At 28.0% G+C, this 21,649-nt stretch overlaps 1 protein-coding gene across 6 annotated transcripts; it reads right to left on the reverse strand.

Annotated features, from left to right (window-relative positions):
- Positions 1 to 12: 12 nt before the first annotated feature.
- On the reverse strand, positions 13 to 7,740 carry LOC112687194 (protein timeless homolog). 6 transcript variants are annotated; one of them, XM_025559779.1, is made up of 22 exons: positions 7,664 to 7,740; positions 7,474 to 7,607; positions 6,667 to 7,001; positions 6,467 to 6,601; positions 6,302 to 6,397; positions 5,953 to 6,231; positions 5,730 to 5,876; positions 5,561 to 5,673; positions 5,154 to 5,286; positions 4,938 to 5,092; positions 4,752 to 4,870; positions 4,530 to 4,692; positions 4,387 to 4,467; positions 4,080 to 4,186; positions 3,956 to 4,021; positions 2,754 to 2,835; positions 2,475 to 2,673; positions 2,183 to 2,411; positions 2,021 to 2,118; positions 1,741 to 1,960; positions 1,377 to 1,681; positions 13 to 891 (listed from the first exon to the last, which is right to left on the reverse strand). In XM_025559779.1, the coding sequence occupies exons 2-22, from the start codon at positions 7,562 to 7,564 to the stop codon at positions 40 to 42; spliced, it is 4,005 nt and encodes a 1,334-aa protein (XP_025415564.1). In that variant the 5' UTR covers positions 7,565 to 7,607; positions 7,664 to 7,740; the 3' UTR covers positions 13 to 39. The 6 variants fall into 6 exon arrangements, with proteins under 6 accessions (XP_025415564.1, XP_025415566.1, XP_025415565.1 ...); XM_025559781.1 differs by having other exon boundaries at positions 7,685 to 7,702; XM_025559780.1 differs by having other exon boundaries at positions 7,474 to 7,715.
- Between the last annotated feature and the right edge of the window lie 13,909 nt (positions 7,741 to 21,649).

Here is a 21,649-nt window from a genome sequence, read left to right on the forward strand (position 1 = left end):
AAGAAAAATATAAGAAATGAAATAAGGCTATTGACATGTTTAGTCGCTGTCACCACTAATTAAATATTTTGGTTTTTTTTTTAATGCACCAATTTCTTCCTCAGAGTCAGTGTTTTCCAATGATGGTTTTCTTTTATCACAATCAATTTCTTTTGTTATATTTTCATCTAATTGAGATTCTAGGTCAATATCATCAATTTCTTCATCTCTGTCTTCCAATAATTCACATATTTGTTTTTTAATAGTAATTTTTTCAGTGTCACTATTTTCCTCATCACTATCTTCTAACAATATAGTTTTCTTTTTCATTGGAACAAACATTTTTTCAATATCATTATTTTCTTCATCATTATCTTTTAAAAATGTTTCCTTATTATTCTTAGGAACAGTAATCTTCTCATGGTCGCTATCTTCCTCATCACTAATTTTTAATATTTTTTTCTTTTTTATTGGAACAAACATTTTTTCAATATCACTATCGTCTTCATCACTATCTTTTAAAAAGGTTTTCTTAGTTTTCATTGGAACAGTAATTTTCTCTGTGTCACTGCCATCTTTATCACTATTATAAGATGACAATCTCCTTTTATTAAGGCTATTTTTTTTACTGTTGTTACCATGTGTACTATTTGATTCCTTAAGAACATTGGAAGAGTTGATTAACGATTCATTTGTGGTTTCTCTATCATCAATCACTTTATTTTGTACAAGAGATTTCCTAATTCTATTAAATGTTTCTTCCACATCTTCATCACTACTATCATCACATTTATCATGCATATTATCATCATTATCAACTACAAAATTTCCTTCGATTACATTTTTTATTGCAGCTGATCGTTGGCGTAATTCATTAGCTTGCCACGTACCTGGTATACGCCAATAGGTTTCCTGAAATAAAACAAGTTAGTAGTTAATACAAAAAAATAAAACTTAAAAATTATTTTTTAGTGCATTTTGACCTACAAATTGAAGTAAATTCAATATATGAGCTTATCATATAACTTATATGGCATATTTTGTAGTTATTGATAAATATAATTTATGAATCTTTGAGTCAAATGTAAAAATAAAAAAATATCAAAATGTTCTTTGTAAATGATATTAGACTTACTGAAATTGATATAGTTATTTTCAATTACTAAAATAAATTATTTATACATGCGATCTAGATAATGTACAAAAAAATAATGCCTACGGCAAATTTATTAAAATATGTTCACTCTAAACTTTTCAAACATTTTAAATGTGTTATATAAACATATAATAATACATTAATAATAATAATAATCATACATAATAATAATACATCTATACAGGTAAGTTCACTAAATTTTAGCTGATTATATTATACAAAATTTGACACTGAATATTACCTGAATATTTGAAGGTTTATGTATGCCTAATATTTGCATTGCGTCTTGAAAATCTTTATCATTTACGGCAGTCATACACTCATCAGTTAATGGTAGTAAAGGAATATCAGATTCATCAACATCCAAATCTTCTGCTGCATCGTCCAAGCTTTCAATCAACCACAATAAAGCTGGTTTCAAATCTTTATCAATTAATTTTTTAATAGCATTTAATACATAAGTGGACGTTAAACTATGATGAGGAACTTGTGTAGTGTCATCAGATTCATAATTTTCATCACTTGAATTGCTTTGATTATCATTAGCTACAAACCATATAGAAAATTAAGTAATTGGTTAAAATTAAACTACAAATATTAATTACATGAATTAGTATTCTTGAATTTCTTTTTTTTTAATTCTTTTCGATCCCCAACTAATCCCAACTCAAGTATTTTATCAATTATGTGTTTTTTAGGACGTTTCACATCTAATTTATTCATAATAAAACGTATTGGATCACTTGATTCTCTGAATTCCATGACTAGCTGCGTAATTTGAACGATTTCAGCCTCAGTAAATTCTCTATTGGTTTTTTTTTGTTTCTACAATAAAAATTTATTAATTGCAGATTATATATCCAACAATTTTAAGAATATTTTTACTTTATAAATTATAATATCAAGTTGTTTAAGTTTTTTTATAATGCTTATTCTCGAACGGTCTTGTTTTATTAAATTCTTGCTTATCCATGTTACCTCATCTATAAAACAAATCATCATTATATCCAAGCAATAGTTATATCTTTTTTTCTTTTTTTTTCTTACCTTCTTCAGGCAATTCTCGCATGTACTCTTCATGTAATCTATGTAATTCATCTTCCTGTTCCTCAGTCCAATTAGTAGTCTTATTATTTTGTACAGCATTATATCCTTCTTCAATTTCATAAGCCACTTTTAATTCTTTCCAGAACAGTAATTCCATAAAAACCTTTTTATTTTTTTGGGCTACCTCAGTGAATTTTCTCATTATGAACACTGCAAAATTTTTGAGTTCCTAAAAAAATTTTGTTGAACATTCCAATATCAAGTTATTTTTTCTTTCTAGCCATCTAATTACTTTATGACTAGGGTTTTTGGATAAAAATATTTTTTGGAAAACGCGAAACACAGAAGCTTGAAACATCAAAGCACTATACTTGCAGTCATATGTAATGCGATGGAGTAGTCTCACTACTGCATGATTGGTATACGTAGAATTATTTTCAAATTGTTTTAAAAGTTGACAGCAGCTTTGTAAAACTTTGGGTTTTGCAAATCTTAAAGGTTTAAGAATTAATTAAAAAAATTACCTTTTATAAATTAAAAGTTCATGAATTTTAAAAACTAAATATCTTACTTTTTTACAAAATCCAAGAATTCAAAATTTTCTTCCCTCATTCTTATCTGACAAGAATTATCATCATCATCCTCTTCTTCTAAAAATTTAATTGGTTTATAGGTGAATATTTATTGGTTTCAAAAACTATCGAAATTATAAAAGCAAATAGTAATAAATCCTTTTAAATGTGATTTGATATTACTTAAATTAAGGGTTCTTTATTAACCTTTTAAGGTATATGCCTCCTTTTATACTATTTTATGTTGTCATGCCCCCTCACCATTATAAGATTGAATTATGTTCAATATATATATATACTTACACACATCAGACCTTTAATGTTGGTTATTGGATTGATATGATGAAATTAAAATCAATTAATTTTTTTTTAAATAATTAATGAATTTATCTGTTAAGATAAAAATATTATAATTTTAAATGATTAAAACAAATTATATTATATTTACTTTCTAAAATATTAAATGCTTAATATATTATTATTAATTAGATATATATTAATGAAAGTCTTGGTACTTTTTTGTTCCAATTAATTGTGACTTAATGTTTCGTTACTTTTTAAAAATATTCTTGCTTCCCTGAAATGTTATCACGCCTTCCTTCCTAGGGGGTGTGCCCTTTGGTTGAGAATACTGTTTATTATTATAATTATACTTAAAATTGAATTGTATTGGTATTAACTTTGAAGCTATGACATTAACATCAAAAGTCAATAATTGGTTTTTAAAAATATAGAACTTTAATTAATTGTGTCTCACTTATCCGTGCTCATTCTTCCAAAATTTGTATGTACCAAAAGTATAAGCATAGCTAGGAGATTAAAGTAAAGGCGCATAAGCAATAAATTGTACATATTACATTAATAGACAATGTGTAAACTATATTAAACACATTTATGGAAGTAGTTGATATTCTCCTGAATATCTGTGAGCGGGAAAATTTTAATTTCCATGATGTTATGAATTTAAAAAAAATATTAAAAATAATTTCAAATCACATAAAACAAAGACTGATTACTTCAAATGTCAAGTCCTGGTAATTTAAAAACATGACCAAATGTAATTTAAACAAAAAGTAATAAACAAAAAATTTGTTAAATAAAGTTGATTAACCGTGGTTTTCATTTATCTGTGCAATTCCGCCCTACCATTACCCTGGATAATTAAGGTTCTACTGTATCTATATTATTTTTTATAACATACCATCATCAATTTCATTATTTTCATTATCATGTCGATCATTGGACTCTTCCCTGTTTTCATTATAACCTAAAATTAAAAATAATTAAAATACATGTTTAGAAACATAAATACTTTCAAGTTATACCTATTGGGGTTCCTAGATCAGCAGAGAATATTTGTTTTAAAATATCTAATTCTTCATCATGATTTAATCCTGGTTTCCCAAAATAGCTATCTTCTGGCCAAATTTCTCTTAACATTTGGGTTAATATAAAATTAAATAAAGCAAAGATATTTCAAAATTTTTTAGAATAAAAATATATTACTATATTCAATATTGTTAAAAAAAAAATTTAGTACTACCAAATAAACAACTTTAAAATTGCAAGGTTATTGAAAAATTTGAAATGGATAAATTACTATAGATATTGTAGAAATGTATAAGTATTTACCTAGAAGCTCTTAATAGTTTAACTGCATCTTCCAAATGTTTATCCCTTATTAAAATTCGTATACGGCGCATAGATTCAACCCTGAATAAATACATTATTTTGTGAATCAAAATTTAAGATATAGAAATATTTTTCTAAATTACTTTTGATCTTCCATTGGAACTTCTGATATAGGATCATAAGGCTTTGCTTCAGTAGCATCAATAATTAAATCAGGGATTTCAATAATTTCTTTGAGACCAGGACTTAAATTGTTCCACAGTGTATCATCATCTTCTGGAGTATTATGTGGTAAGCTTTTAGATTCTAAAACAAAAAATTCATATATATATATAATTGTGATGGAATAAAGTAATTGCATATACTTTTAGAAACTTTTGTTTTTGCTTTACACAGAACAATTAAATTCCGTTGTTTTTTCCCTATATGTTCTAATAACTTCATGAAAACATGATTAGTTTCTATAAGATCTTTGAGATACATGCTAAAACATAAAGTATGGTTAAAACTTAAGTTGTTATGTAAACAGTCTTACAGGTCTTAGTATTTACTGGGAGAATTTCACTTCATCATATAAGTTTATTAAACTTAATATTAAGTCTCTATACTCCACCATATAAAATAAATTTGTTAAAATTGTTCGAGCACTCGATTGTAATGTGGGATCTTTACTTTGATACATCAATAACAATGTTTCCATTAATTCCTGGAGAAAAGAATAAATAATATAAATTGAAGTCAGATTTATTACCAAATTATTTACATACTTTATAAGCCTTAAGTCCTAAATGCATTCGTTTGGACCAAATAGGAATTTTTTTTTTGTCTGTTATTAATTTTTCACGGCTATCTTCTATGCGTTCTTGGATAAAATGAAATATATTTAAAGCCAAAGTTTCACTAAAAAAAAATAATATGTAATATTGTAAAACAATAAATGAGGTATAATAATACACAGTTCAGCAGAGGTAACTTAAATATGAGAAAAAGTGAAAAAAAAAATAGAAGAAAATTGAATTCTTCTTCTTATAACTTATATTATTGATATAGCCCATTTAGAGTCTCAACAGTTACAACTATTTCTTGCTATCTTTCTCTATTTTTGCTCTTTTTTAGTCTTCTAATCTAACCTTAGTCTGAGTTACCTTAGTCTTATACAATTTGACTGTATTACCTGACTAATTTAATTTCAAATTTGTAATTTCGATTAAATTCCATGAAAAATTGTATAGCCCAAAAGTAATAGGATTCATCATTTGGTTGTCCTTTTGATCTCACTAAAGTTTCCTAAAAAAAAAAAAAAATTATTCCAACTTAAACTTTATTTTTAAATAAATACTTACTCGAATGTGTTTCATTAAAGTATTATAAGCTCCTTGTAAAAATTCAACACAAAATTCTTTTAAAAATAATCTTACACTAAATGCAGATTTTCTTTCAATACCACTATCTTTCAAAGGCATTCTATTACGGGGAGTTTTAAGAGGTTTCTAAAAAACAAAAGTAAACACGTTGAAAAATTGATTATTTTTAAACTTATGAAAAAAAATTATAATTATAATAAACCTTATATCGATCAAAAGCTTTATTGATGTTAGAAGTCATTGATGAAACTACCATTTCATTGTCACCAATTGATTTCATACCAGAAACAACAAATCGGCCTCCAAATCTTGAATGACGTTTTCCACTATACTTTTTAATTTTTTCCATCTTCTCTTTTCGTTCTTTTTCTAACACTAATTTGAGTTCTTGTTCATCTCTTTGTTTTTCAGTTTGAGATCGATTGACTGAAGCATTTGCAAGTTCTGTTGCATTTTGATCTCGAAGCATAAGTGAAATAATCTAAAATATTTAAAAGAATACTTAAGGAAATTTTTGAGGGTAAAAATATTATATTTAATTAAATATTTACCTCTAATGTATGTAAATAATATTGCTGTTCATTGTCGGAACAAGTAATATACATGATGATATCAATAAGTTGACTTTGATGCATTGCCCACAAAACCTGAAGATTTATTAAAATACAAATTTTTATAACCAAAATAATATTGTGTAAAAGTTTAGACCAAGTTACTTGATCATGCAGATTGGCATCATTATCGGGTCTACACTCGGCATCATTGTCTGCAGGTACATGAAGTATATTGCGAACTAATATGAGAAGTCTTACAGTGGAAAGTACTTTTTCTTCTCCTTTTTCGTAGTACTCCTACATAGAAAAAACTTGATAGTATATATTACAAAAATCTCATGTTTCTAATTGTGATTACTTACCGCCTGAATCACAGCAGCCAATTTATCGACGATCACTTTCCACACATTGACATCAGTAAATGCCCGTTTGTACTTTTGCAAATGCAATAGCATTTGCAAGTAATATTGTCTAGGAGTTTTCTCCATGGGTGGCTGTTCGTTGTATATTAACAAGGCAGGGGTAGTGAGATTAACAAGTAGTCGAATGACCAGGTCAAAAAGCTCTGACTTATCTGAGTACTCAACCAGTATGGGTAGCAGATCGGTCTCCACAATGTTGGCTGCACCCAGGAAACGACGAATCTCATGATCGTCTCCATCACGTCTGAGAAACTTAATCAGATCACGAATAGCCTCTGCAAAACAATCATGTTGATGACGTATTGTATTGTATTGTAAAACAGATAAACTACGTAAATTTGGATGGGCGAATGAAAGTTCCCTCACGAAATATGGTAAGTAAAAAATCATATATGAGAATTCATACATAAGTTTCACCATGTAAAGATGCATCTAATATCATACGTAAATTCTTACACGAATAAAAATTACAGCAAATATAAATTTCCTTAATGTATAATGTGTAATCCAATTTTTAGTTGAATATAGAATAAATAAAATAATAATAATAATCATCCATTTGTACAGTATAGAAAGTAAAGCATTTTAGCATGCAGTTTTATGGTTACGAAGGAAATGTCATTGATTGTAATTTTTTTTAGATTTGAAACATACGTTGCCGGCATACTTTTGTTCCGTGTGAGAACTTACCAAATTGTTACAGGACAGCACTAACCCCCTCCCTAACCCAGGGGAGTGAATCTATACCTGAGCACTGCGGGTCGATACAATACTTGTCGGGTCCGGCGCAACCTAGCGAATTGCAAGTGGCCGTAAGTTCAGCGTGTACCAATGCCATGTTGTATTGGTTCGCTGCGGTTCACGTTCGGCCAATTGCGCCACTGGAATAGAATATATTTAAGTCAATGGTATTTGATTTTGTGCGAGATGTACGTACATCACGTTCTTGACCGCGTACCGTTTTGCCGACGATTCCGTACCGGGGAAGAAGACGGCTATTCAGTTGATAAGAACGAAATAACAACTGAAACCGCGGGAAAATGATGTTGATAAACAACAGTGCAACCGAATGTTGCGTCGCAAACAACCGAACTCGCCGGCAACTCAAATAGCTATTGTTGCGTAGCAGTTTGATCTACATAAGAGTTAAGATTAATGAGATACATAACATCAGTGCTCGACTTGGCAAAATTAAAGAAGGGCGACTCTATTTACTTTAAAAAAAAGGACGTCCCCAAAACTGGCTGAGCGTTATGATTATAGCATAATAATACTAGGGGGATGCTAAAATTTCTGAAAATTAGTTTGAGTACTCCGTCCTGCGTCCCCCTTCAAGTTGATCACTGCATAACATGCATGAAAGGATTAAACTCAGAATGAGTACAACTAATAAAAGTTACTATGCAATGAAAGAGATGCTTTGATCAAAACTACCATCACGTCGAACAAAATAAATACTACGTACTTCTGTCTCATTGTTACATAGGCATGAGCGCCGAATTTTCCAATTTTCATGGGGTGCCCAAAATCCAGTGGCTCCGGATCAATTTTTGAACCGTGGGGGCTGTGCACAGCTACAAATACAGAGGAAAGTATAATATTATACCCAAGGCCGTAACTGAGGGGGGTCCAGGGGTCCGGATCCCCCCCCCCCCCCGAAATTTTTTTCCAATTACGGCTTTGATTATACCTATATTATAACGACTGTGTCCGATCGGTTGTTGGTAATCAAATGATTCTTGAAATAAATTAGATTGCAAATCTATTGTACAGTCGCGTTAATGGATTTCCTATTAGCTATTCTATTTTGGGTGTTGTAGTTAAATATTAAATCGTTTCTATTTTCTAAATAAGGGGTAATCGTCTCCATGACTTATTCTTATATACATACCTCATATACTAAATAAAATATTAACTACTACATACATAGTACATGCAAGTTATTTCTAAATAAAACTATTAGTTTACTATATGTGTGTAAGGTCCCGAATCATGACCTTACATGACTTTCCCTTTTCCGGAGGGTCGCCAACCTACAGGGCCAGACCACCAGGTCGGACCACAATAGGATTTTGTATATAAAACATTAATATTAGAAATAATAATAATAAGTTCGGGCTCGCACATCTAAATAACAAAACACGTTACAAACCCTGTAAGGCCAAAGAAAACTTGGGACCCGGCTCGGCCGATGCTATTTAATTCACATTTATATTTTTAAAAAAATATATTCTCTTGAGAAAAATAAGATGCTATCCCGCACATAGCCACACACCAACCAACCTGCAGTGTCCTCTTCGTCGGTCACGCTCGTTTTTTCGTTATTTACTATAATTTTAGTTTTAATTGAAACGATAACGAGTCGTCACTGGGGAAGCAACACAAACCATAATATAACATTTACTGATAATAAATAATAATATACAATATTCACATGATATCATTCCGAAGCGTTACATGTGTATGTTAATACTTAAGAACAGACAGTTTTTTAAATAAATTTGAGTTTTGTTTCTATATTCAACATAACAATTAATGTAGAAGATGGCTTATGTATTTTAGTTAAGGGAGTGTAAATTCTAGGAAAATGTCCGTAGGGACTATGTTCTCACGGAATTTTTCCCGTGTTGGCAGTTGCTCCCATTGCCCCAATTGTTCCGGCGCCCATGCTAAAATCCTAAATTATTAACTTGTAACTATATAAAAATCCTAGTTATATAGTAAAAATAAATAAATAAATCAATAAAGGATTACTCGTTTATGGACATCATTTTTGTATATTTGTTGACTGAACGCAGACTAATTACTACTAAGTGCACACTACTATACACACTATATATTATTATTAATTATTATTATTATGTAGGTACTACATATAATATCGTTATCGTCGCAGTCATCGTCGACGGACGGCGACAGCACGACCAAAATAACAAGAAAACCAAAAACATGTATTAATTAAAAATGGTTATTTTTTCATGACGTATAATATTAACGTACCTATTAAATATTTATATGTTTTATTTATTTCATGGGGTACTCTGCACCCCATAAAATGAACTATGGGGTACTCGAGCACCGCAGCACCCCAATAGTTGGCGCCCATGAACATAGGTGTGTCAAACATGGACCAGCATAAAAGGCGACAAAGAAAAACTTTCTACTTTCAAAAGAAAAATCCCGAGGAGAATATTTAGAACAGTATATAATGTGGAATTCGTAACGTTCGAAAGAAGAAAAAATGATAAATTACGAAGTCTATATAATAATCTTAATTATAATAAACCCAATATTTGCCAATTTCTTAATAGCAAAATATTGGAATAGGCTGGGCATTTAGAAGGAAGTTTCATAAAAAAATTTCTCACTAAAAATCCGAGTGGAAAAACACTGTTAGGGAGACCATGCCAGAGGTGGAAATGGTAAACAGAAACATGACAAGTATAGATCCGATGTATAGCATTAGTTCAGCAACAAATAGTAATCAGTGGAGAGAAATTGTAGAAGTAACGAAAGATCTCAATAGTCTATTCTGAGTCTGAGAAGAAGAAATGTTTGTTATTTTTTTCGTCGTGCGTAATCCTCGAGTCGGATGAATTCTTAGTCATTCTTGTTCCTCAACAGTGTCGGTCCGCCACTGGTCCCTGGATTAATTTCAAATGCGCTCACGATTAATATATATAAAGGTCCCTATACTAGTGTTTCGAGATCATATGCTTATACGAATAACTTATAATTTATAAGAATATTATAAAAATTTTAATTCAAAGTTGTAGATTTAATATATATTATATTATTTTTAATCGTGATCGGAAATAATATCATATTATCATTGATTATAAATATTATTAATAATAGAGTACTAATATTTTTAATTAATGATATTATTTTGTTGCCTACTTTATTGTTTGATGTAGCAACTCATTCTGGGCCGGCGTTTGGGAGGGGGGGTGCATACCCCCTACCTATGAATGACCTAATTATATGGTCGGTAATCATCAACAAATTAAGTACCTAATAATAGTATTAAAGAATTTAATTTTAGAAATTAGTTGGCAAATTTGTATAGTTAAGACACACTCCCCCCATAAATATTTTCTAGCATGGGCCCTGATCCTAACACCATCTTAATCATAGTAAAAAAGTATTCTACTGAATGAGGATTATTCGCTTAATATATATATACATATTTTTTTTTATTAAACGAAGGGACCAAATGTACAAACTTAACTTGTATGACATAATAATGAATATGTTCCTGAGAGGAAAAAAAATCGCTAATATATGCATGATATAATGATTTTTTGTTAGATGTTAAATAATTGTTTTCTAATGTATTTTATTTATCATTATGGGTTGTTTTAGAGCTCATACACGTTTAACAAAATCTTTAATAGTCGACCGCAATGCTTGCAAAGAATGTTTTAATTTATAAAATGTAATTAGTTATCTAAAAGTACACTTTTAAGCTTTAATCCTTTTTATTCTTCATGCGGAATAATATATTTATTAAAATCTTGGTACATTAAATTGTATAGACATTAACATTTAACCTTTTAAAATTAATTGAAATTTCAATTATACAAAATTACATCCTATAGGCACATTAGTATATAAGTAAGCCAGTGTATTTAAAAGATATTTTAATTATTGCTGAAAGTAAAAACTGTACTGTGTTTCAAGGCTTATTTAAAGTTATTCGTTTGAAAAATCAATTAAAATCAATGTTAATTATATTTCAAAATTAACAAAAACAAAAATAGTTATTTATTTAAATAAGTAATATAATATTTTAAAATCGTTAGTAATTTAATAAATTATCATCTAGTTATTTTTTGTTTTTTAAATATTGAATTTATACTGAGTTATTTTAATTATATTTGTCAAGTCAATGAGTTTTAAATCATATTAAGCAATTGTTTATTTAATTTTTTAACCTTACAAATATTCGTGTTACCAACATGCAAATAAATATTATTCTTCTAAATTTAAATTAATAAAATTATACATTCTATTTTACAAAAACCTGATACAATAAAAAATATCTGAATAATATTTGTATAAAAAAAAAATCTTAAACTCCTAAAAAATATAAAATTCGTCACAAAATTGTGTATTAGTCTAGAATATAATCTACCATATCGTCTATATTATAATACAATTTTGATAAATAATTATAGTGTACGATATTCAGATATTTTGTGGCTATTATGAGTACTATGAAAATAATATAATTTTAATGCTATACGTTTAAATAAAAATACAAGGGACATTCGAAAGGTTTAACGTATTTCTTGGAGTTTGAAGTCTATTTAATAAAGTAATCAAGAAGCCAATTAAAGCTGTTTATATTAAGCCTTAAGAACTTTAGGATAATATAAAGGATATAAATCTTTGTTATAGAATAATAATTGTTCTTCTCCATTCAATTTATTTACTGTGCAATTTCGAACAAACCCTTTTAAATATTAATCATGTTTGTGTCGGTATAATGTCAAATGAAAGGTAGATCATTTTAAATGAATTTTTTGTTAAATTTAAATAAAAAGTTAATTTGAACATATTAATTAATTAAATTGAAAATTAGTAATTTTGATTACTAGCACTTAATTATTACTTTAGCAATTATTAGAATTAATCATTATTTAGTTAGTTTTAAATCATACGTTGCCTACAAGTAAATTTAAAGACTACGGAATTCCGTGTTTTAGTAAAATTGCTTATTTTTTTAACACATGTAAAAACCGATTTTAAAATTAATATCTTATATAAATAATAACCAAAGCACATAATATATCTATGTCTAATAAAAACTCATTTTAAATAATTTCTCCTACTAAAATTAATTATCTTTTTGTAAAACAGTCAATGTTCCCAATATATAGCAATACATTAAGAACTTTGGCTGTTTTTGCTTCCTTTATTTTCCATATTCAGTCACGATCTTATTGACTTTGTATAAATGATTAATTTTTAATTCGAAACTGGTTGTATATTAAAAATCTATAAATACTTTAGGCTAAGCACTTATTTATGTATTTATTTGTTTATTTTTATACATAAACTATTTATTTATGTATTAATTTACGAGTATTAACAATTTACAAATTTTTGTTTTATTTTATTACTTTATAATTAATTATAATTAGTGCTTTATAGACAACATAAAAACTTTTATAAATAGGTAATTTAATTATTTAATTTTCATACATGGACATTAAAACGAATCCCCATCTACAATACCATAAGCAATTAATGATTGAGTAAGTGAAATATAGTTACTATTCTTAATTGTTTTTTATCAAGTATATATCTTAAAATTGCGAAAAATATAAAATAATTTATGAACGAACAATACTAAATATTCTAAATGCTTATTCAATTTTAAATGTGAGTCAATTTTCGCTTGTCTTAGTGATCGTCAATAACAGATTTTTAAATTGTTATAATATCTACATTTTTATATTAAATATAATTATATACTTGTATAATTATAATTCTATGTTTAATGCATTATTCATATATTTTTGAATTTAAATGAAACTTCAGTTTAAATTTTCTATAGAATTCAACTAGGTTTTTATAATTAGTCATTAAACTAGTCCTTTTTCTTGTTGTTTTATCTATGGACATTTATATCTACTTACACAGTTATGTTATTTTTACCCATAAATAAGCGTAAGATTGTAAATTCCTTGGTTTGATAATACTTTTTGTTAATTCATGATAATTAATAGGTAACAATATTTATCGTTTATTTAAAAATGTATCTTGATAATTGTTTTTTGCATTAAATTAATCAAAACCATTATAAATTCGATATTTGTGAGTGCATAATATCGATTTTAGCTACCTACTTTTTGTTTCAATATAAAATTTGAACATTTCTGTCTATTACCAATAGCTATATAACTAATCAAAAATATTTTAATTACTTGTTATATACATTTAACCGAATTAAATTTAATTAGTGGTTAGTGTATTTGTTTATAAATATTTATTTAAAAACTTCATTTCACTATTATATTTTAATTGGGTTGTCATTATCATTAAATTTTAAAATGTTGATATTTTTAAATATTTTTTGTGCCGTTAAAAAACTTTTTGTTATGTGGTTTAATTAAAAATTAAGTTTTATCATGGACGAATCTGATTATAGTTGTTGATGAACTGAGGAGGCGGAATATTCAATCATGCCTGGTGAGCTTATTTTTACATTTAATGGATCAGTGAATAGGTCTTGTGTTGCAAGACTAATTTAAGGATATAAACTTATTATAAAAATGCATCTTCTTATTTATTAAGAAAGTGAATGGCTTAAGCAACACAGAATAGATTGCCAAGGAACAACATGTATTTTATGGTAATTGTAATTAAATATTTAATTAGAGTTAAAATAACTGCAATTACGTTAGAGAACAGTTGTGCTCAAGTGTATTTACGGACCAATTTAACCAGTTGAAGAATAGAAATGGACTTTTAAGTACTATAGCTTAAACTATAGTTATACAAAGTTACAAAGTATAAATACGTAGTTATGTCAAAGTTTCAAATACTTACGTAAAAAAGATTCTTCGGAAATGAGAATTTATTTTTTATTTTGGTCAATTGAACACTATAATAACTTAGTTTGTTATTACCCAAATGTGTACATGTATATTAATAAAATATTAAAATAATTTCAGGTTGATTTTATTTTTAATGATAGTCGAAAAGTTATTTTATTCATCATAAGAGACTAATTGACTCTTATTAAGAGTCAATTAGTCTGTAATTATTAATAATTGATTTTAATATAACTTATCGATCACGAAAAAAACCGCAGAATATGAAATAGTACGACATCATACTATGCAATCAGTATGCTATAAAAATTGTGCACATAATTTAATGTAATGTATATTTTATGTAACCATATAAAAGGTTTCGATTCTTTAGTGGACGGTAAGTAAGTAGTTGATGTGATGCATCGTTATAGTTCAATTTTGCTGAAATAGTAAAAAAGTCGACTTGTATTATAATTATTTAGGTTTTTATGTATTCGAAAGAAGATTAACTCTATGCCCTATACTGTGAGTCTTTATATCGTCTTAAATCGATATGTTCTCCTTGCAATACTTGGATATAGTTCTAGTGATTCTAAGTTTTTGCGTTGTTACGTAAAAAATAACGGTCTATTTGCGAAGGTTTATCAATGTATTTATTAATTTTTAATTCTTTAGTCTATGAATGCGCCTACAGCTGTTTCTTTTTCGTAAAAATATAAACCATTTTAGTATCCCTGTGGCCTTCCGAATATTGCGTTATCAATCGGTTAACGGAGTCCCGAGGGTCGTTGTGTACAATTTGAGCTCCAGGGACATGCTGACAGCTACTATTCAACTTGCAGCACGATAATCGCCTTTTAGCCAACATTATTGGGTATATAAATTTTTAGGGTCTAACCGGAAATGATAAAATAGAACTCCCATACAGAGTACTTAATCAGTCGAAAAAAAAGGTAATGTTCGTGTAGCAGTGTTTCGAAAGTACGTTTATATTTTGATAATGCTCTTTTTGAATGTGCTCACGAATATATTATACGCACGGCTTAAAGCTTTCGAAAAAGGGGTAGTTTTGATGTTCAAAGTAGATGGTACACGTAAATCTGATGGAGTCTGCCATAATATAATAATAATAATAATAATAAAAATAATAATAATAATAATAATAATAATAATATTATTACTAATAATTCTTAGTGTTTTCCTGGTGCTGTGGCACACAACGGGAAAACGTTTTAATAACACATAGAATATATGCGTTTGTGTTGTTGTGAGTTCGTTTTGTTTCGAGTTTTTGGCAAACCGAATCATAAAAGAAAACGAATATCTCGGAATAATAATAACAATAATAATAATAATAATATTAAACGTAATAGGCGTAAGGACAATTGAAATGGGGTAAAAGAATGTAAGTAAAAGAGCTGTCTCTCCTTATTCTTCGAATCGAAATTTCAGAACATCTGTTTTATACGATGTGAGTTAGTCGACTGTTTCAATAGTCACACTTGTTGAACTTTTTTTACTATTATGTATTATTCTTGAGCACATTTTTTTTTAAAGAACTTTATATATTTATATATATAGCATGTTAATTTTGGGGATGAATAAAGATCAGTATTTTTATTTAACCTCAATGTTAGTTTAAACGTGTTTTGATTAAATAAATGCGTAGAACATGATAATATTAAGATATTAATTTCACTCCATATTTTCTTGGATTAAATATAGATTTAGTTTCGATTTATCAAACAATTCTTAAATCACAAAACGTTCGAATTAATATAAATTTAATATGGGAATGGTCAAAGGTTTGTGGGTTTGTTAACAATTCAACACCACTTAAATATTTCACGTAAGTTGAAACTGTGGAATAGTTCGATCTGAAATATTAGACTTTCATAGTCCAATTGTATTTTGTTTGCTAAATGAGTATCGTTTTATATAAAACCACCAAACTTCACTTTATATTTCATTATGTTTCCACACTTAATGTACATTTAACGGCGTCGGTGAACTAAGGTTGAATTCGTTCAAGTTATATTCTACCTATAATGTTTGTTTTATTTTTGTTCTCGAAAATACGAGCACACAATAAACATTAATGTGGAGGGATTAAAAGTCTCTAAGTGTACTTGATTTTGATAGGTTGCTGACTTAATTCGATGGGCTCCAAAATAGTATGAGGATTTGTGATAGACTTATCAGTATATTAAAATTTGTTTATTATGTCATAATGGAAGGGAAGAGCAACCCTTCTTAAAATGAACAACGAGAATCCTTCCCAATTGTCTTCGACGCCGTATCTTTAAGTAACACTGAAATTAAATCCGTCTACCGGCATTCTGTTAAATTATCTTATCTCAATATATTCCCAGTTACTGGTAAGTACATGTTGACACTATCTGTACTAGATTTCTTTTGTATATTAAATCGTACAATAAGCATAAAATGTCTATACATACATAGTTTTAACATAATTTCTGTTATTATTCCAAATGTATAAGAGCTACAAAATAAAAATAAATAATACATTCCTGTTAACTATCCTAAACAATTATTAAAAATATACCAATAAAAACCCGAATAAAGCATATTTTTTTATCTAATAATTAACTTCAACATCAAGATGTCTAACAATATATTTTATATGATTGTTCATTGTAGGTCAAAATTTATTTTTTTATAATATTAAATGCTTAGATCTGAAATGAAATTTTTGTTGTTCCAAAAAATTATTCAAAACAATTTTAATCTTCTTTCGATTCGATTTAAGGATATTATTCTTAAATTGTTGATGACATTCTTCATTAAATTTAAAAAACATACTTTTATTTTCTGAAACATTTTATAGATAATTATAGTAAATGTGTAAATATTATCATTGTTTTTTCATTAGTTTTATTAATTATCCGTTAGTAGAATATATATTATTATAGTGAAATTAGTGAATACAATATGATCCACATTTATATAAATATAACATAATTACAGCAGTTTAAAAATACCTATACCAAATAATACATTATTGTAATTTAGGATCAGTTTTAATTGTAAATTAGTCTTCAAAATTCAAAATAAGATTTCTTTCGAATTATTTTGGTTTTATAATTTGTATAAGAATTATTAAAAAAAACTACGATTCTTTTCAAATTTTTAGGAAAGTGTTTGTTCGTAATATTTTAGCCATATAGTCATATATTTTCTAATAATATATGTAACACAAACATTATAACCAGAAATAAGACCGCTGTAGTCTTGAATTTGTTTTAATTACAAATTCTAGGGATTGATTCAAATCCGTCTTTTATTTGATATGGTATATCGTGTGTTATTTGTGGAAAATGGGAGAGTGTCACAGTAAATATTTAGTTATATTTGTGTTATTATAATTAATGAAATGTTTAAATGTTTTACTAACAATAGATAATAATATTATTGTTTTCCATATCGTCACTATCCGGTTATTCAACGTATTTATCTTGATTATTGTTATAAGTATAACCTATAATAAACCGGTTAATGAACACATCAAATTATCATTACATATTTTTTTCTTATACGATTTTCGTCTAATATTGGATAAGTATTATTACTAGACCTACTTAGCATCTACTTCATTTACTTTATCAACTAGTAATTACTAAACTTTACTGAATTAATCGAAGAATATACTATGATAAATTTACGTGCATAAGAATATATGTAAACCGAAAATAGTTCACTCGAAAAATGTAGCCGGAAAGATTTTTATGATTTTGCGTTTAATTTATTGTCAGTGAAAGGATTATGGACAACGTGGCTCGGACTGTAGTAATACAGGACATAAATATGTCGTCTAGCCGGGTAGTTGTACTTAAACAATTATATGGTCATTACACCGAATTTGAGTGCACATGTAAAGCTGCTGGGCCAGACAGAGTGCACTATTATAAATGTGTTGGATGTGTTCTAAAATCAAATACTCCAATCAGCAATTAATTACAAATCTAACTGTAATGCATAACAATATTCTGAAACTACAATAATCATCATTATTATTATTACGCCGAAATTATTACTGTGAAACGAAAATGTAATGGCTTGTACGTTCATGTGGAAGTAAGTGCTTAATGAACTAGAAATGCCATGCCTTGCTATGTCTTCCTTGTTGAAAAATTTGCACTCGTGGATGAAAAAAAATGAGTAATTTAGTCTTTAAAAGGAGATATATCTGTGTTTATGTTATGACAAATAAAATTTTCACAGATGGATAGAAATTTTATTTTTACATGATACATACAGTTTATTTATATTTTACCTTGAGACATTAGTTTAATCTTGATCCTTTAGGAGGTCATATTGAATGAAACTTATAATGTAATTTTATTTTATTAAATACGGTCGTGGCCTAAAGTATAGTAAATGAAAGTTAAATCTTTATACAAATAGCAAATCAGCAGAAAATGGACGGAATTAGGTGCTTAAATTAAAGTGAAAACGATGAGTGGATATTATTAAGGTGCATCATGCTGTGAATCGGATTGTTCGAACTACAGTTAGTGGCGTGCGTTGGGATAGCAAAAGTGGTAGTAGAGTGGGTAGGTCTTGGAGGGACGTGAAATTTGTTCAGGGAATGGAGTGTAGGAGCGTCGGCAGGACCGTCAATAAAGTTTTTGTGAAAGTTCACTTGAACTACTGACAACTTTTCTGTCGGCTAATGTTGAAAGACTGAGCTCGTGAAGAACTAGTGAGTCATGCATCGGGTGAGGAATATTTAATGCGTTACTGGTATAAGATAAAATGCGCCTTTGGATACGCTCAATGATAGCATAGTCAGAGGCTGTGTAGGGGTCCTAGAGAACTGAACCATATTCAAGCAAGGAACGTACTAATGAGAAATAGAGAGCCTTCAGTCGAGAGGTAAGTTTATAGTCTAACGATATTCGTTTTATGAACTCTAATATCTTATATGCCTTACAACTTATTGATAGTATATGATGGTGAAAGTTAAGGTCGGAGGAAAATAGAACCTCTAGGTCTTTATCTTCACCGATTGATGTTAGATTGATATTGTTAATCGAGTAGGTGTTGTGAATAAAATAACGGGATCTTGTGAATGTCATGGATTGGCATTTAATCACGTTCAAGTTAAGACCAATGGATTCAAACCAATTGACTAGAGTATTATGTTCATCTTGCAACTATATACTATTCTATAGAATTATATTAAATACTATTTTTTGACCTAAGGTTTCGAAAAAATGTCCAAAAAGATTTGGGGTTGGTATTTAAACCAGCCTAAATTTGGGTAGTGTAGTTTTTAAAGAAATTTTTGGACTCAGACTTATATTGGACACGGAGATAGGTAAACTGAGCATAATGATGTTGATTATTAGACTGTTTGAATAGAGCGTGGGCTTGCCTCTTAGCAAGGACAATCGATTTATGTTTTTGAGTAAACCAGCCTGGGAATTTAGGTTTTACGTACTTAGTAATAGAGACGATGTTTAGGATGCAATAGTGAAGTGCATCATACAAGACGTAAGCAGTTGAATCAATGTCAAGTAAATTTATTATTTCGGCCCAGTTAAAAGACTCTAAAAAGTGTAAAACTCTTGGCAGTTGGTCTTATGAAAGTTGTAATAGCTATGAGAGACATCAATTATTGGGACCTTATTGTTAAAAGAGAAAAATATTTCTAGCGCTTAAATGTAAGGATCACATGAAACTGCAACGATAGTAGATTTAAAGATTTGGAGGACATTGATGTTAGAGTAAATGAGACCAAGAAGCTTCCCTGAGTGAAAAAGGTTAAAGAAAGCAAATGATTCAGGTAGACAATGACTCGATGAAGGGAAATAATGTAGGCCAGACTCATCACTATCCTAAAAAACGTTTGGAGATTGGAATCACCACAGAGAATTAAAGTGCAGTCGCTGTTGGTCGAGATAATTGATTGAACTGATTCAATATAAATATAAAGACTCATAAACAATGGCATGGGAATTGGGGGAATATATGTAATAAATATAACAGTCTTATACATAAATGAAATTTTAATGTACCTATATTTTTTATAATTTTTTATAAATATCTTCTATAAATACTAAAGATAACTAAGTATAATTCAATGTATAATAATATACTTGTTATCAATTAATATTGGTCATTTTATCAGAATCGAAAAATTATAATTTTATATTTTTCAAAATTTAAATTAGAAATCTTGATAATTCTAAAAATATACCAAGTTGAATAAAATTATTATTCTTAAAGTTCACAAACAAATGATTGATGAATTTAAATATTCTCAATAAATTGTAGTGACATTGTTTCTATAAGTTATTTATTAATTAATAATGATCAATCGATAGGTATATTATATTTTTATTATGAAAACTAACCTAAATGTGTTACTTATTTAACCATATTTATAACAACTTAAAAAGTATGTCGTGAAGTTTTTGCTTAAACATGATGTTTTGAATACTTCTCTTCTGTAGAGTCTTGAAAATATTCAAGTTAAAAAAACCAATATTGCTTATCATTATATGAAATCATCATAATGATATTACGATATCTTTTCACATGATTATTTTTTAAAGATTTTTCTTTTTTTTTTTCATCAATTCTAATCGATTGTACACATAATACTATATAAATACGGTTTTTTATTTCTCTGGCATACAGCTATCTCGTTAACGATTCAGTGATGAAATATAATATTAAATACACCAACACACGAATATGACTATATATAGTCAACCCCCATCACGATTGATGTACATAGAGATTCCATTACCAAGCATAATATTGTTTTCAGGATATATAAAACATTATTCGGGTGCGTCAGAAATCAAGAAGGGTGGTGTTAAAATAATATTTATATCAGTCATATTGTGTTATAATGTTGAATTGGGTGGAGGGAGTAAATCATAGAATAGAAAAAAAAATGGGTACATTGGTAGGTATATTTACATATTTACTAATCATAGTGAATTTGAACTATTGGTATGTTAATAAATAATTCGGTAACAATAAATTCGTTCAGTTTTCGATGTTTTTCCATGTAACAATTATAAAAAATAAAACATATTTTTTATAATGAATTTTAACAATAAAATATTCGCGAGTACAATAAACGGTTGATAAAATACAATCTTTATTATTGTCATTGAAAAATATCAATGAATAAAAAGAATACTTAATTTTTTTTTTTTGCAATCGTCAATGTGTCGGTTGTTTGAATGTGCTTCTTTCTGCAAGTAAGATATCATCATCCTTTCATTGCAGTCCTTGAAAGTTCGTCAATATAGACACTAAATACGAATACAGTTTGATTTACCATCACACATGCGTGGAAAAATTAATACTATATAAGTAATACTTATTTAGTACTA

This window comes from Sipha flava, unplaced genomic scaffold, assembly GCF_003268045.1.
Source record: "Sipha flava isolate LNK unplaced genomic scaffold, YSA_version1 334_pilon_pilon, whole genome shotgun sequence".
In the NCBI taxonomy this organism is placed as follows: Eukaryota; Metazoa; Arthropoda; class Insecta; order Hemiptera; family Aphididae; genus Sipha; species Sipha flava.